The 17,190-nt window shown below is 40.5% G+C and overlaps 1 protein-coding gene across 2 annotated transcripts in view; it reads right to left on the bottom strand.

Moving 5' to 3' along the window:
* The window catches only part of LOC106056608 (protocadherin Fat 4-like), a 60,327-nt gene that overhangs the window by 25,287 nt on the left and 17,850 nt on the right, over positions 1-17,190 (bottom strand). For both annotated transcript variants that reach the window (XM_056027341.1, XM_056027340.1), the window contains exons 7-11: positions 14,677-14,826; positions 12,459-12,616; positions 7,980-8,097; positions 7,317-7,544; positions 3,248-6,374 (exon numbers count right to left, since the gene is read on the bottom strand). In XM_056027341.1, the coding sequence (XP_055883316.1) occupies positions 3,248-6,374; positions 7,317-7,544; positions 7,980-8,097; positions 12,459-12,616; positions 14,677-14,826 (3,781 nt within the window). The remainder of the gene's footprint in view (positions 1-3,247; positions 6,375-7,316; positions 7,545-7,979; positions 8,098-12,458; positions 12,617-14,676; positions 14,827-17,190) is intronic.

Genomic DNA, 17,190 nt, shown 5'->3' with positions numbered 1-17,190 from the left:
GGATGCGAAGTGGTACATACAAACACAGGCAGGATGCGAAGTGGTACATACAAACACAGGCAGGATGCGAAGTGGTACATACAAGCACAGGCAGAAGTAAAACACACAAATAATACGAAGAGATACATACAAACACTGTCAGAGGTGACACATACAAACACAGGCAGAAAAGATAAAAACATAGTCAGAAGTGACACATACAGATAAAGGAAGAAGAGATACATACAAACACGGGAAGAAGAGGTACATACAAACACAGGAAGAAGAGATACATACAAACACAGAAAGAAGAGATACATACAAACACAAGAAGAAGAGATACATACAAACACAGAAAGATAAGATACATACAAACACAGGAAGAAGAGATACATATATGGCTCCTTTTGTCTCGAAAGGCAATGGATGCGCCCAAGTGAGTCACTGGTTTTGGCTTAATCTTGAGACGGGGCAGAATCTGGTGTGGCTAATCAAGCCAATTCTAGAACGGCAGACTTTGCCACAATTCGTACATGTGTATGCCTCTGATTTAGGGCTAGCAGACAGGGCAGCTTTCTTTTTTTCCCTCTTGATTAAAGCCGCTTCAATTCTTTTGTTCTCAGCAAGGGTTGTCCCAGCACGCACAGTCTGTCTCCATGCACTCCGGTCTTTGGCTATGTTTTCCCACATACTTTCACTGATGCCTGAGGCTCTCATGTCTCGCTTGCAGACATCTCTATATGTTAGTCTTGGGCGGCCCTTGGGTCTGACTCCTTCCACAAGCTCAGCATATAAGATATCTTTCGGGATTCTACCATCTGGCATTCGGGTGACATGTCCGAGCCAGCGTAATCTTCTTTGTGTCAGGAGAGCATACATGCTGTTCATATTGGCCAATCTCAAAACTTCCTGATTGGAGACATGGTCCCTCCAAGAGATGCCCATTATGCGTCTCAGGCAGCGCAAGTGGAAACTATTCAATCTGTGCTCTTGGTACATGTATGTTGACCAGCTTTCACTGCCATAAAGGAGAGTGCTCACAACACAGGCGTTGTAGACTAGGATTTTGGTCGCTGTGGTCAATTTACCATTTTCCCAGACGCGCTTGGAGAGTTTTGCCAATGCTGTGGTAGCTTTTTCTATCCTTTTTGTCAGCTCGATGTCTAAGTCTAGGTTACTGACAATTGTTGAACCCAAGTAGGTAAATTCCTGCACCACTGAAAGGGTGTGGTTCCCAATTTGTATTATAGGTATTTCTGCGACGTCTTGTGCCAGGATTTCGGTCTTGGAGAGACTTATAGTAAGGCTAAACTCTTGACAAGCAGCTGCTAAGGCGTTCACTAGCTTCTGTAGACCTCCTTGTGAGTGAGATACGAGTGCCGCGTCATCTGCAAACAGCAGCTCCCTTATCAAGATACGACGCCTTTTCGTTTTGGCTTTAAGACGTGCCAGGTTAAAGAGCCTTCCATCGGATCTGCTATGGATGTATATTCCGTCTTCCAGGGATTTAAAAGCACTGGATAGTACGACTGAGAAGAAGATGCCAAATAGTGTAGGGGCCAGTACACATCCTTGTTTTACACCGCTCTTAATGGAGAATGGCCTGGAGGAAGAACTTTCAAACTGAACGGTACCCTGCATATTTTCGTGAAAAGCTGACACTAGTTTTCTTAACTTATTTGGGCAGCCGATTTTCTCTAGTACAGCAAACAGACCGCTTCTGCTAACAAGGTCAAAGGCCTTGGTCAAATCAATAAAAGCTATGAAGAGGGGCTGCTTTTGTTCTCTGCTCTTCTCCTGTAGCTGCCGCAGAGAGAAAATCATGTCTGTTGTAGATCTACCTGCCCTAAAGCCACACTGCGACTCTGGATAAACACGATCTGCCAGGATCTGTAATCGCTTTAGTAATACTCTAGCAAAAGCCTTTCCGACTATGCTAAGCAGTGAGATGCCTCTGTAATTGTTACTATCAGAGCGGTCGCCTTTATTTTTATAAATTGTAACAATGTTGGAGTCTTTCAATTCTTGGGGGACCATTCCTTGTTCCCAGCACAAGCTTAGCAGTTCATGGAGTGGTTTGATTAGGGCATGTTTTCCAGCCTGAATTACTTCAGCAGGAATGCCATCTCCTCCGGGTGTTTTCCCATGTGCAAGCATGTCAATGGCAATGCTCAGCTCCTTTACTGAGGGCGCTTCGTCTAATTCCGTCAAAACTGGAAGTGATGGGAAGTTGGAAACAGCATTTGGTGAGATGGCGTTTTCAATCTGGTAGAGTTCTGCATAGTGTTCTACCCATCGTTCCATTTGCAGCGCACGATCGCTGATGATTGAGCCATCTTTTGACTTGAGCGGAGCACACTTGCTGGTGTGAGGTCCAAAGGCTTTTCTCATGCCCTCATATAGTCCTCTTATGTTACCACAGTCGGCACAAGATTGAGCTTGAGATTGAGATACATACAAACACAGAAAGAAGAGATACATACAAACATAGGAAGAAGAGATACATACAAACACAGGAAGAAGAGATACATACAGAGTCAAAAGAGACCAAAAGTGACACATACCAACAGTCAGTGGAGACACCTACAAACACAGAAAGAAGTGGCACATACAAACACTTGCAGAAGTGACATGTCGATGCCCGGCTGTTACGTGCGCATACTAGTGTAAATGTGGAACGGTGCGAACGCATGTTGAAAGGGGGAGAACCAAAATGGAGGAATAGAAACTAGATAGTGGTTTCAGTGTTAATAAAATTTAAAGCATTTATAAACTATAATTTTGTAGCTCATATGTCGATTCATCGCTACAGAGTCTCACCCCATAATAAACGTAACACCTAGATAGGCATTGCCTCTCACTAGCCATTTCTATTTCTCCAGAGTAACCCAGAAATGATCTTAAAAGAAATCTGCGATACTGTATCCAACCTCACTACTAGTTTAGCAATGACTTTAATCGCGAAGATTTAATTATCAAATGCTATTGTATTATGGCCATATTACAATATCTTTGGGGCTCGCAAAGACCTTCCTTCAGGGAACAGTACCAGGAAAAAGAAGAGGCAGACAGAGAAAGCGATGGGAGGACAACATAAAAGAATGGACGGGCCTGCCATTGAAAGAGGTTCTAACTTAGGCAAAAAAACAGAAAGGAATGGAGAAAGACGGTGGACGAATCTTGCTTGGTGCCCCGACGGTCCAGCAGACTAAGGGATAGGTAAAGGTAAAATTACTATACAGATTAAAGTACACAGACATGTACTCACGTGATGCTGTATCCAATGACAGAAGAGGAGTGCGGGAGGCCACTAACAAGTGTGCCAGATGGCTCATTCTCTTTGACGGAGGCATCAGCGGGCAGGTTGGCTATGGGGCTGACGGCCACGCTGACCATCACGGTGCCAGTGAGTGAAGGACGACCCTGATCTACGGCCGCCACCGCCAAAGTGTAAAATCCACTGCCGGACATCAAAGATCTCGAGGTTTTTAGATCTCCTTTTAAGGTGTCGATGGTGAAGAGCCCGGCATCGTTGCCGCTCGCGATGGTGTATATCACCTCGCCGTTATTTCCTTTATCTTTATCCGAGGCTGACGCCGAGTAGATTAATGCAAGTGCCGGGGTGGATTGCGGAATGTTGAGCTCCACCGTCTCACTGGGGAACTTAGGAACCTCGTCGTTGACGTCTTCCACATTGATGATGACAGATGCAGTACTGCTTAGCCGTGGGCTGCCTCCGTCAGCCGCCATGATTGTCAAGTGTATCGTCTGTAAAGATTCGTAGTCTAAGTGCTGCTGAAGAGACAATGCTCCAGTATGTGAGTCTACTGTCAGCATGCTTCCTGCATTGCTGGATGCGATGCTGTAAAGAATAGATCCGAAAGAACCAGAGTCGAGGTCGAATGCTGAGGTGATGAGAAACTCTTGATGCAAAGGGAAAGATTCCGGTAGTGTCACGCTGTAAAAGTTGCTGGGAAAAGTTGGGGCGTGATTGTTGAAGTCAATGACGTATATGATGACGACAGCGGATGACGTCTTGCTTGTAGCTCCTGCGTTGTCGATGGCGGTGACGTAGAAACTGTAGCTCTTAGCTTGAGAGTACTCCAGAGTACCAGACAACGTGATCAACCCCGTGCTCGAGTTGATCTGGAATGGAGCCCCGGACTTTAAAGAGTAGCTCACTTTCCCAAACTGTCCGGCATCTTGGTCCACGGCGCTGACCTTACCAACAGAGGAGCCAACACCAGCGGTTTCATTGACTGTCCAGTTGTAGACATCAGACGTGAACTGCGGAGTGCGGACATTCACCTGGATGAGCGTCACGTTGACCAAGACGGTGTCATTTAACGAAAACTTGTATTTATTCTGGGCGATCACTTGCAGGGAGAAGAATGATGTAGCAGAATAGTCTAACGGAGAAACAAGCGTTAGAGCACCTTCGAAAGGCTCGATAGAGAAATGTTGATGAGGATCTCCGCTTGTGATAGAATAGAGGAGGTCGCCACCTGATCCCTCTTTTGCCCCCAAAACTGTTGCATCCAGGTCTTTGACCAAACTTCCTACTGCTAATGTTTCGATCAAAGTGATAGGGTTTGAACTGTCAATCTGGAAAGAAGGTTTTTTGAATTCTGGACCAACGAGAACAGTTACATAAGCAGACGAACTCCTAGGAGGATTTCCACGGTCAGTAGCAGTCACTATTAGATCATATTGGTTCTGGTCGTTAGCATCAAGCACCGCGTTTGATAGTAAATTTGAACCTATGATTTTAAACGTGTCTCCTGTGTTACCAGATGATATAGACAGCGTAACCGAGCCGTTGAGTCCATTGTCTTGGTCAGTTACTGTAAATGAATCTATATAAGTATTAGCCTTGGTTTCATGAGCTGTCGTAAACACATAGCTAGACTTATCGAACACTGGGTCATTGTCATTGACATCAGTCACGGTGACACTGACAGTTGTAGTGGCAGACTGACCAACGGTGTCGATGACACGAACCCCGAATGTAAAGTTTGATAAGGTTTCTCTGTCCAAAGGGTAGGTCAAGTACACCTCCCCCGTGAGTTCACCTATAGAGAAGTATTCAGGTGAACTCAAGCCAAAGATGGAGTACCGTACTTCTGAACCGCGGTCTGGATCCGACCCGCTGATGACGAGAACTTGTAATCCAATAACAGAATCTTCGGAAAGTGTGAGATTTATGATGTCAACTGATGGTGTTATAACCGGTTTAAACTCGTTTATGTTTTCAACACTCACGAAGACAACGGTGGAGCTGTTTAAAGATGGACTCCCACCGTCCTTGACACACAATTCCAGATTATAAGCCTGTGTTGCCTCACTGTCTAAGTTCTTTCTTACCCAGAGTTCTCCGGAAGCCGCATCTATATCAAACACTCCCTCATCGTTTCCGGAACATATGCTGTAAGTAAGTAATGAGTTATTGCCCGTGTCCTTGTCGACCGCTGTGATCAAACCAAGGCTCTGAGGCGGTGTTACACTCTCCAAGACCTTCCGCTCATAACGAGAATTGGGAAAAGTGGGCATCTCATCATTGTCATCGTCCACTATGATGTCCAGCGTCTTTGTAATGACCTGTCCACTAAGCGTTGAGGCCTGGATGATCAGATTAAATCTGTCTATAGATTCTCTGTCCAAGCCCTTGACCAGCCGCAGTGTACCAGAGTAGTGACCCATGCTGAACTGTTCGTTGTCATTTCCACCAACAATGTTATACGTTACTGGATCATATGCCCCAGTGGCTGTCACATTAGCAACAACTTTATTGGCATCTTCATTTTCGTTCAGGTGAACCGGAAGTAATGGGAAGTCCTTGAACTGCAAATTGACCTCCAATAGTACCTCCAGTGAGAAAGTTGTATACAACTGGGGCACGCCGTTGTCAGAAACCTTGACAATCAGTTGATACACGCCCTGGGGGTTACCGTCCACGCTGACCACGCTTATCTCGCCAGTGTTTGGGTCAATGCTGAAAATGTTAAAAGGCTTACAGTCCATTATCTCATATCTGAGTACAGTCAAAGTGATATCTGCATCTGGGCAGTTTAGTTTTGCGAACGGCGTGTTTACGAGGGGTGATTTTAAACTGATGGGATGAACAAAGTCACAGGTTGGTGGGTTGTCATTTACATCCAAAACATTAACCAACAGGGACATAGTGACCGATTTGACCTCAGTCTCTGACTGGTCAGAAGCGATGACCGTGAGATTGTACTGCGTAATATTCTCTGCGTCTAGTCCAAGACCCACGACAAGACGACCAGTGACCGGTTCAAGAATAAAAGGTACGTTGTTGTCCAGAAGTGAATACACAATCTGACCATCGAGCCCATGGTCATCGTCAGTAGCCTCAATACTGGTTACAAAAGAACCTGAAAAAAAATTTTGCATTTTCTGAAAGGAATGCTTCCTGTAATCTCTTTCTTTTCTGTTCATACGTTATTGCTTTATTTTATTATAAGTCAAATAGAATAAATAAATAAATAAAAATAAAGAATAACATACACAGAAATAGAAATAAAAATACAATGAAAAAATGGAAAAGAGCGTACAACGAAATAAAAATAAGTCGAACAACGAAACTAAAACTATAATAGAAATACAAATTTAAAAAAAAGTTTAATATCATCAACTTCAGAAGTTTGATCATGGAAATTAGTTATAACTGAATTGATCCCAATAACGTAAGCCGCACACGTCTGCACTCATTACGTTTTAGTTTCCAACCCTCGCTAAACCTTTATTGTTATGTACATTTTTTGGGGGTCAATTTCTAGACAAGTAGTTTTATTTTCTTGGTTAGGGAGAAATACTGTATACAATAATTTATGGGTCAGAGCCCAGACATATTTAAACATATCTGTTAATACTGAAAGATTGATTTCCCTTGTTGGTATTAAACAAAATAATTAGTAAGTAATAACCAATTGATATGACTATTTCGTTTTTATTGATTCATTCCTCGTCCCATATGCTAAGACAAATTTGTACAAAAGCTCCTTCTTCCATAGCGCTATTAGAGCATGGAATGGAATGGGTAGCCTGAACTAGCCAGGAAAACCAGTGACTTGGCGGAGTTTAGGTCATTGGTTAACATGCATGACTAAATGCATGACGCGTAGGACGTAATCATCATCTTTTCTGAAGTAACGTCTGTATCATATAAGATAAGATAAGATGTATTGCTTACTCCAGTTAAAAATTGTGCAAAGTTTCAACTTGATCCAGAATGGATGTGGGAGAAATAGCGTGTTCAAACTTTTTACCAGACAAACAGAAATACAGAGTTGATATAAGCTTTGTAAATATCTTACCTGGCTCACTTGCCTCTGAGATAGTTTGTGTTCCAACGATTTGGGTGAAGACAGGAGGGTACTCGTTGACCGGAAGTACTCTGATGTTGACGTAGGTGCGTGACGAGAAGGTGGGTAGGCCTAAATCTTTGGCCTCGACTAGAACCAAGTAAGAAGTCTCGTTTTCGTAATCCACATCGCCATTGAGGGTTAATACTCCCGTGTTTGGATCGATCAGAAAGTGTTCGGCTGCAATGATATTTACAATCAATCAATAGCTCGATCGATCATCCATCAATCATGCAATAGTAAGGAAATAACTATGTCTGAATATAAATTAAACTAAAAAATTAATTATCCCAAAATAGAAACAATCAATATCAATCATGCAATAATTTAATCACTACCACTCAATCATACACTAAACCAATCAATCGTTAAATCAAGCAAGCAATTACTTAATATATTAATCAGTCATTTAATCAATAGGCCAATCACTCAATGAATTAATCCATCAATTTATCAATTATCAAAACATCACTCGATCACTCAATCAATCTATGAATTAATGAGCCAATCATCATTCTAAAAGCACCCAATAATCCAGCCAATGATTAAAAAATTGCACATTTTTTTTTTAATTTAATATTTTATCCATCAATCCCCGAAATGTTAAATCCTTACTAAATGGCAAGGAGAAGTTAAATTGTCCATTCATGCCGCTGTCCGCATCATGTGCACTGACTTTGCCAACAGAAACACTAAGTGCTGAGTTTTCTAGCACAGACCCTTCAAAAAAATACTGCAAATGAATAAATAAAATGACGTCAGAAATTCATGCTTATCTTATCTTATATAATACAGACGTTACTTCAAAAAAGAAGATGATTACGTCCTACGCGTCATGCATTTAGTCATGCATATTAACCAATGACTTAAATTCTGCCAAGTCACTGGTTTTCCTGGCTAGCTCAGGCAACCCATTCCATGCTCTAATAGCACTAGGGAAGAACCCAAGGGCGTAGCCAGGGGGGGGTTTTGGGGTTCAACCCCCCCCCCGAAATGAAATCCCCCCCCCCCCGAAGGGGGGAGTCGGAATTTAGTGACTGATTTTTTGCTTTGTTTTTGTTTATTTTAGTTGAGATTTTAATACTAAACCATCACTTGCCCCAGCACAACCAAAGGGGTTTTGAGTTTAAAACCCCCTACCAGGGGGTTCGAGTTAAAAAAACCCTACCAGGGGGGGTTCGAGTTTAAAACCCCTACCAGAGGGGTTCGAGTTTGAGGAAAAAAAATACATCTTCAGTGTAAGAAAAAAAAAAGCAAATTACGCACTCAAAATGTTATGAGCGTTGCCAAAAGGGGTTTTGAGTTTAAACCCCCATTCAGAGGGGTTTGATGCTAAAAATACCTCTTCAATATAAAAAAAAAGCAAATTACACACTAAAATTATTTGAGCGTAGCCAATCCAATCGGGGGTTTTGAGTTTAAACCCCTCTTCTACAGAAGGCTTTTTTTTAAAGTTTAAACCCCCTCCAGATGGTTATGAGTTAAGATCCCCCTAAAGAGCATTTTGAGGTGGAAAACCCCAAACAGATGATTTTGAAGATAAAACTTCTCTTTTCGATATAAAATCTAAAGCAAACTACAGTCACTTAATTCCAAGAGCATATTCAAGAGTGGTTACACATTTTTACCAGTGGCTGGGCTCCATTAATAAACTGCAGTGAATAGTCATCTGCCGAAATTGAAAAACACTAAATGTGGCTCAACAAAGATGGCTAAGACAGATTTTAGGAGTCAGTTATAGAGATCGGGTCTAAATCAAGGAAATCCTATGCCGAACTGGGAGTCGACCTCTTAGTAAGATTGTGCGAGAGCGACGCATGAGGTTTGCTGGACATGTTCTCCGACAAAATAAATTGCGCATAAGAAGAGTTGCAATGATATCCCAGTACAATTTAGCGCCACACTTTCATCGAGGTCTTCAGAGCAGGTGGGAAGAGGCTTCAGACATTGCCAGTGACAGATTTTTTTGGAAACATCTTGCCGCCAAATCCGCAGAACGGCGCGGGAGGGTCTAAGTCAGTAAGAATAGCAGATTAGGTTTTTTGAAATAGCTGGATAATATACCCCGCGCTCGGGGAGCTTCCGGCGCTTCCCAGACCCCCTTGCTAGCAAGCACGGGGAGTTTACAATTTTTTCACTAACTCCAGAAAGTACCTATTTTAGAGTAGAAATAATGAAGGGTCAGACGCCACTCATCATGAGGCTTCAGACATTACCAGTGACAGATTTTTATGGAAACAGCTTGACGTCAAATGCTCCGAACGGCGCGGGAGGATCTAAGTCAGTAAGAATAGCACATTAGGTTTTTGAAATAAAACTTTTTAATAGCAGGAAAATGCAGAGTAGATACCTCAGAATATGCATTTTGTTGGCTTTCAATACCAGAAATAGTGCTTGGCGGCGGGGATTCGCCCCGCGCTGGGGGAGCTCCAAGCGCTCCCCCAGACCCCCTTGCTAGTAATGGCGGGGAATCTACAATTTTATGGAAACAGCTTAACAGCAAATGCGCCGAACGGCGCGGGAGGGTGTAAATCAGTAAGAATAGCACATTAGGTTTTTGAAATAAAACGTATTAATAGCAGGAAAATGCAGAGTATATACCTCAGAATATGCATTTTGTTGGCTTTCAATACCAGAAATAGTGCTCGGCGGTGGGGCGAAGCTGGGGGAGCTCCAAGCGCTCCCCCAGACTCCCTTGCTAGTAATGGCGGGGAATCTACAATTTTTCCACTAACTCATGGGAGAATCTATTCTAGGGCACATAATGTAATAAAGAGTATGTACACACACACACATAAATACACATAATTTTTTTTCCTCGGGGGGGGGGGGGTGGGGGAGAAAAAATCCCCCCCCCCAAAACCCCCCCCCCCCCGAAAAAAAATCCTGGCTACGCCCATGGAAGAACCAATGGAACAAGACTAGAAAGTTAAATGGCTCAATTCTTATAAGATAGTGTACCAATTAGGTCAAGGTTATGAGCAGAAGGGAAAGTGTTCTGAGTTCCTAAGAAGATTCTCGTTGCCTGTCAGAGGACGGTACTGCTGCAGACCTGCCAAATCACCACAGGATTTCTCAGGGAACACCATTAAAGGGACTACAATGAATTTTGTTTCTCTTTAAAGATACTCGTTCGTTGATAGCATAATAATTATTGCGGGATATAATCATATTATCGCCGATTATGGGGAGCAAATATATGTAGATTTTCGTATTGTGAAATAGTTACAAGAAGTATAAATTTCTTTTTATAAATTAAGACTATATGATCATAAAACTTTATACTAGATATGGATATCTAGATCTAAGTATGGGCTGTAATATTGCTAAAAATGATTAACCCTGAAAAGTTATGATCTTTTTACAAACGTGTCTTGAAAGGGACGTCATCCAATTCTCAAACTCAAAGACAGTCAAATAAAATTACATGTGGTTAAGTCCCTTTTTATACACTTTAATATTCTAACATTACGTTTTCCTAACTAGATTATTATACTCTTTTTTTTTTTCCTCGTGAACATACCCGGTCTTCATGGTTTTGTTTTCGTAGCGCAAAGGGAGATTATAAAAAGTATATTCATTGGCTTCAGTTAAATTATATTTTGTACATTCTAGATCATCCAAGAAAACATCCATGTAATTTATTTTTGGATTTATTTTGATTTATTTTGATTTATTTTGATTTATTTTATCCTAACTAGATGTGGGAAAAAAGGATTTAAAAAAGTTGAGATCTGATTCGAATGCCTAGGTTTTTCACCAGTCTTATTCAATTTATACACATAATAAAGCAATTGTAAGGGAAAGTCAAGCTCAGTACTACAACTCACAATACGAAACCATGGGAGGCTTTCTTTGATTGGAATTCAATCAATGTAATCTCAATAGCATTATAGTTTATGACATCATTACTTATAGCTTATAGCCTTATAAGGTCGAAATTCGATACCCATTGCCAGGCCAAAGCAACCCTTTAATAACATATATATATATATATATATATATAGGGCCCACTAGCTGGACATTACCCGCGGCCTGCGGGTCCTAGTTTGTGCATTACTAATTTAGTGGATTGGATTTATATTTGTCACGAAAATAAAAGTAGTTTTGTGAAAATAGGTTTACCCGTTAAGCCGATACATCCCTATCTATTAAAAACGAAAGTAGCACGACATGAATGAAATATTAAGTACAATTAAAACGGATTTACCCGATTTGTTAAATAAATGGGATTATAAAGTACGTCAGGAGTCTAAATTCGCAGATATGAGGACACATTTATGTAAAAATGCTTTTGAAACACAAATTTGAAGGTTAATTTTATTAAATAATGTAATCAATAGACTATATTTTGTATTTTCATGTGCCAAAGTAAAAAACTATCTGTGAAAGTGTAGTTTTGAAAATTAGATCTAGATAAAGTTTCTTTTCGATCTTCTCTAGTGTAAACATGGCCTAGATTCATGAAATAGTGATACTTTTATAGAGTTGGGCAACTTTTTTTTTGAGGGTCTTAAGTTTATTTTAGGGCTACTACACATACGTGACAGTTCTAGTTAGCACCCAAGGAGCATTTATGCCAGGTTTTATCAAGATTTGTGAAACGGTTTTGATTTCTATGCGTAACATACATACATACATACGCCTTACTTTTTTCTTTATATTATAAGAAGATTTATACATAATGCATATGAGATTTGGTTTCGGAAGTGTGAATCTTTGTGAGTGTGTGTGTGTTTGTGCCAGTGAGTATGTTCAGCGTGTAAGTAAACAAATTTAAATAAAAATAAACTTTATAAAATTTAAAGATTACATTGAGTGAAATAGCATCAATTATTTTGAATCAATCGTTTAATTAATTTTTAATGATTCAAAATAGAATCGTCACCGGTCGCCCGTCACCTATCAATTGAGTGCGCGAGTGTGTGTAAGTATGTGTGATTGAGGTAGTGTGTGTGTGCTAATATGTGTATTTCACTGTGTGTGATAGAAAGATTCAATGTGTGCATATAAGAAAATGAGTTTGTGTGTTACCCACAGAGAACCACACCATAGATTGACTATCTTAAAATGGGTGCGACTCATAAACTATACCTGCGTAAAGTCTGGAGCCCTGTCGTTGACGTCAGTAAGTACAATCCTGACGTCACTGATTCGTCTGCTGGCTATCTGATTGGATGAGTAAGCGTACACCTTGCACGTGACATTAGGCGCCGTCTCCCAATCCAGGAGTGTGTTGACTAGAATGGACCCTACGAAAGCACATATATAATTAGTTGTTGTTTTTTTTTCTTTTCAAAAAGGTCCATTGAGGTTCAGGAAAGATATGATTTCATTAACTTTCTGTTTTAGCTCACTCACTACTGGATGGGTGCCTGGACATGTGATAAGCGCAAACAACTGAAACGAGGCTCGGCCAGGCAACACATGACTAGCTTATAGAAATCTTGTTTTGAAACCAGGTGGATGGCCGCGCCCACAGTGCCTCAGTAGCTTATATTCTCATAGTCAATCTTTTTTAGGAATGTTTTTTTTATTCGTTGGGATCATGAAATAAAAGAGTCAGGGGGAAGGTACTACCAAGAAGTCAACGTTGCAATGAGGAGATCGAACTATCAGTTGATATTTTGTGTAGGCTGGGTTGTTAGCGCTATCCCCGAGAGTATTTATCAATGTGGGTACTGAGAGCGCGAGAGGCAGAGAGAGAGAGAGAGAGAGAGAGAGAGAGACTGAAGGATTCAGAGGACTAATACGAATATTTCCATTTAAGTAAATCTTTCTGTATTGAACGTGGGATACGTGACGTGAAAGTGAGTGAGAGAGAGAGAGAGAGAGCGAGAATGAGAGGGAGAGGGAGAGAGAGAGAACGAGAATGAGAGAGAGCGAGAATGAGAGGGAGAGGGAGAGAGAGAACGAGAGGGAGAGAGAGAGCGAGAATGAGAGAGAGAGAGAGCGAGAATGAGAATGAGAGGGAGAGAGAGAGCGAGAATGAGAGTGAGAGAGAGAGAGAGAGAAAGCGAGAATGACAGAGAGAGAGCGAGAATGAGAGAGAGAGAGAATGAGAGAGAGAGAGAAAGTGAGGAGTGAGAGAGACTGAAAGATTCTGGGGACTAATAGGAATATCTATATTCAAGTATACTGAAAATATTGAAAGTGGGATAGGAAAGTGAAAAGTTGCCAAAATAAATGACTTGCACTATATACCTACAAAGCTTATATCAACTCAAACTGTCCGTCTGCCTGTCTGGTAAAAAGTGTGTACACGTTATTTCACCCACACTCTTTCTCGGATCAAGTTGTAACTACGCACATTTATTTATTGGCATAGACAAGACATAAATCAATAAAAATAAAATAACACTTAGACAATTAATTACTGGTAATTAATTATTTTTGTTTAATATTAACAAGGGAAACTAATACTTCAGTATTCACAGATATGACTGAATGTGTTGGGTTTAGTCCTCTTAAATAATTGTTAAGGCTATTTCTCCCTCACGTATTCGCCGATCAAGTCAACATTTTTTTACCTAACAAAACATGAATCAATAAACAAAAATACTCAATTAGTCAATTAATTATTGGTAATTAATTTTTTTTTGTATTATATCGAATAAAGGAAATAACTTGTACATTATTGATAGATATAGTCTTAAGGGTGAAGTTCTTCCCATTTAGATAAGCTTTATTTAGTTTAAAAGTTTTTTTTTTTAAAATTATATTTAGTTAAACTTTGCTAGTTTACCATTACGAAACTGTTGAGTTCATTGTAGGAATTGAACAAGTGAACTCCAGTTGTCTTCTATTACCATACAACCTTTCATATATCTAAATATATATACTAATATACACATGTTTTACATGGTTAGGGCGTTCTACCAGAGACCAAATCCTGAACATGACAACGGGGGATGGCAAGTTTGCAACGGGCAGGGTATGAACCCGGGACCAAGGAGACGACCGAACGGCAGTCATCGCGAATACCACACGACCTGGCGGCTATCTCGATATAATGCATTGATAACTAGTTGACGACATCATAGCAAAGAAAATCGTGTCTTAACGTTTGTCGTAATCTTTGCGGGTCAACGCAACACTCCATTAAACACAATGTTGGTCTGTGTGTCTAAGTGTAGAAGTACAAGCTACTAAAGTCACTGGACTGATTCAGTCCGCTACGTGACCTGGTGTTTTCGCCCTCGTTACACATTTTCCCCCTCCTTCGTTTTCTTCCCTTCGCTATTCATGGTGACAAAAAGAAAGTTGACTTAACAGCGTTATTAAATCGATACGGGGAGCTAGATCTACATACCTGTGTAAGAGTCGATCTTGAACCAGTTGGGCTGGGAACAGCTCTGCTCAAATCCGAATGTGATCCTGGAGAGGGCGGTGTTTGGTGAGTCCACATCTGTGGCATTCACCGTCATGACATAGGCACCAATGTTGGCATCTTCTGATATATCTTTTGGGAGATAACAAGAGGAAAATAAAAACACACATTTGAAAAGGAAAAATACATTAATTATTGTCAGGCTAAAAGAAAGATTTGGATCCAATAGGAAAAAGAAAAAAAAAAACTTATGAAAGGAAAACCAAGATCCACATTGTGTTCTTCGTTTTTTGTTTAGAAAAGAAGAAAAATATTAAGAATACTTTATGTAAAATAAAAGATAATACCGCCTTTATACAAGTTTTAGAGCGATTATATTTCTTTTAAAGATCTAGGTCTACTAGACATTAAAACATCCCAATGATTGACCTTTAGATCTAGACTTTATATTATTATAAGCATTATATTATTCAAGAGTTTTATAAACTAATGTTCGGGAACATTTTACGCATCGTCTTCTAATATAACGCTTATATGAGGAAATATGCGAAGACATAAAAGTTTATTCAAGATAAATATTTTCTCCTTCTCTAGCCAATGTTAATTTTTTTTTCTTTTTATTTAGCTATGAAAACTTATGCAAAGTCACAGGTCTGTTAGGCAACGAGCTATTGGTCTATCCTGCCCACTGGTTGTGACGTTGTAGCTTGGTGTTCAGGCCTTCTATAACAGATAATCTCGGTTGTAGTCACAGTCAGGGTCTGTTACTGTTAAAAGAATTAAACTCAATAGTATATACTCTGTGATTTATGACATCTTAGTAGTGTTTGCTTCATATATATATATGTCTCAGATGAGGGAAAAAAACCTGAACTACTGGCTTTAATTGCACAGTCCACAGCATCCCATTGTAAACTTAAAAGTAATTTGGAAAGACAAAGGTCTAGCCCTCGGCACCAAAATCAGACTGATGCACTCCCTGGTCATGGCCACATTTTTATATGTTTGTAAGTCTTGAACGCTGACTGCAGAGCTAGAGAGGAGGATCCTAGCAATAGAGTTGAGATGCTGCAGAAGGATCCTAGGTATCACATTCAAAGACCGCATCACAAACCAAGAGATTAAAGACAGGGTTATTGGAGCCATTGGACCCCATGATGACCTGCTAACTATCGTAAAAAAACGCAAGCTAAAAATCTATGGCCATATTACAATATCTTCGGGGCTCGGAAAGACTTTCCTCCAGGAAACAAAACCAGGAAAAAGAAGAAGAGGCCTACAGAGTAAGCGATGGGAGGACAACATAAAAGAAAGGACGGGCCTGCCATTGAAAGAGGTTCTAACTAAGACAAAGGACAGAGTAATGGAGAAAGACGGCTGACGAATTTTGTATGTTGCCCAAACGGTCCAACAGACTAAGGGATAGGTAAAGGTAAATATAAAAGATAAAATGGCACCTCCGATTCCGCATGTCATATGAAGTGAGAAGGAGATACACCTTAAGTCAAATCTCTTCAAACGACGTCGTAACACCGCGCAATACTACATTTGTACTGACCAGCTGAGACCAATGTAACAATGTCAATTACTACATTTGTACCGACCAGCTGAGACCAATGTAACAATGTCAATTACTACATTTGTACCGACCAGCTGAGACCAATGTAACAATGTCAATTACTACATTTGTACCGACTAGCTGAGACCAATGTAACAATGTCAATTACTACATTTGTACCGACCAGCTGAGACCAATGTAACAATGTCAATTACTACATTTGTACCGACCAGCTGAGGCCAATGTAACAATGTTACTTACTACATTTGTACTGACCAGCTGAGGCCAATGTCACTATGTTACTTACTACATTTGTACTGACCAGCTGAGACCAATGTAACAATGTTACTTACTACATTTGTACTGACCAGCTGAGACCAATGTCACAATGTTACTTACTACATTTATACTGACCAGCTGAGGCCAATGTAACAATGTTACTTACTACATTTGTACTGACCAGCTGTGGCCAATGTAACAATGTTGCTTACTACATTTGTACTGACCAGCTGAGACCAATGTAACAATGTTGCTTACTACATTTGTACTGACCAGCTGAGGCCAATGTAACGATGTTGCTTACTACATTTGTACTGACCAGCTGAGACCAATGTAACAATGTTGCTTACTACATTTGTACTGACCAGCTGAGACCAATGTAACAATGTTGCTTACTACATTTGTACTGACCAGCTGAGGCCAATGTAACAATGTTGCTTACTACATTTGTACTGACCAGCTGAGACCAATGTAACAATGTTGCTTACTACATTTGTACTGACCAGCTGAGGCCAATGTAACAATGTTGCTTACTACATTTGTACTGACCAGCTGAGACCAATGTAACAATGTTGCTTACTACATTTGTACTGACCAGCTGAGGCCAATGTAACGATGTTGCTTACTACATTTGTACTGACCAGCTGAGACCAATGTAA

The sequence above is a fragment of the Biomphalaria glabrata genome, chromosome 4, assembly GCF_947242115.1.
Source record: "Biomphalaria glabrata chromosome 4, xgBioGlab47.1, whole genome shotgun sequence".
NCBI lineage: Eukaryota > Metazoa > Mollusca > Gastropoda > Planorbidae > Biomphalaria > Biomphalaria glabrata.
Note: the sequence above shows the minus strand (reverse complement) of the source record. Positions and strands in the feature narration are given on the sequence as shown.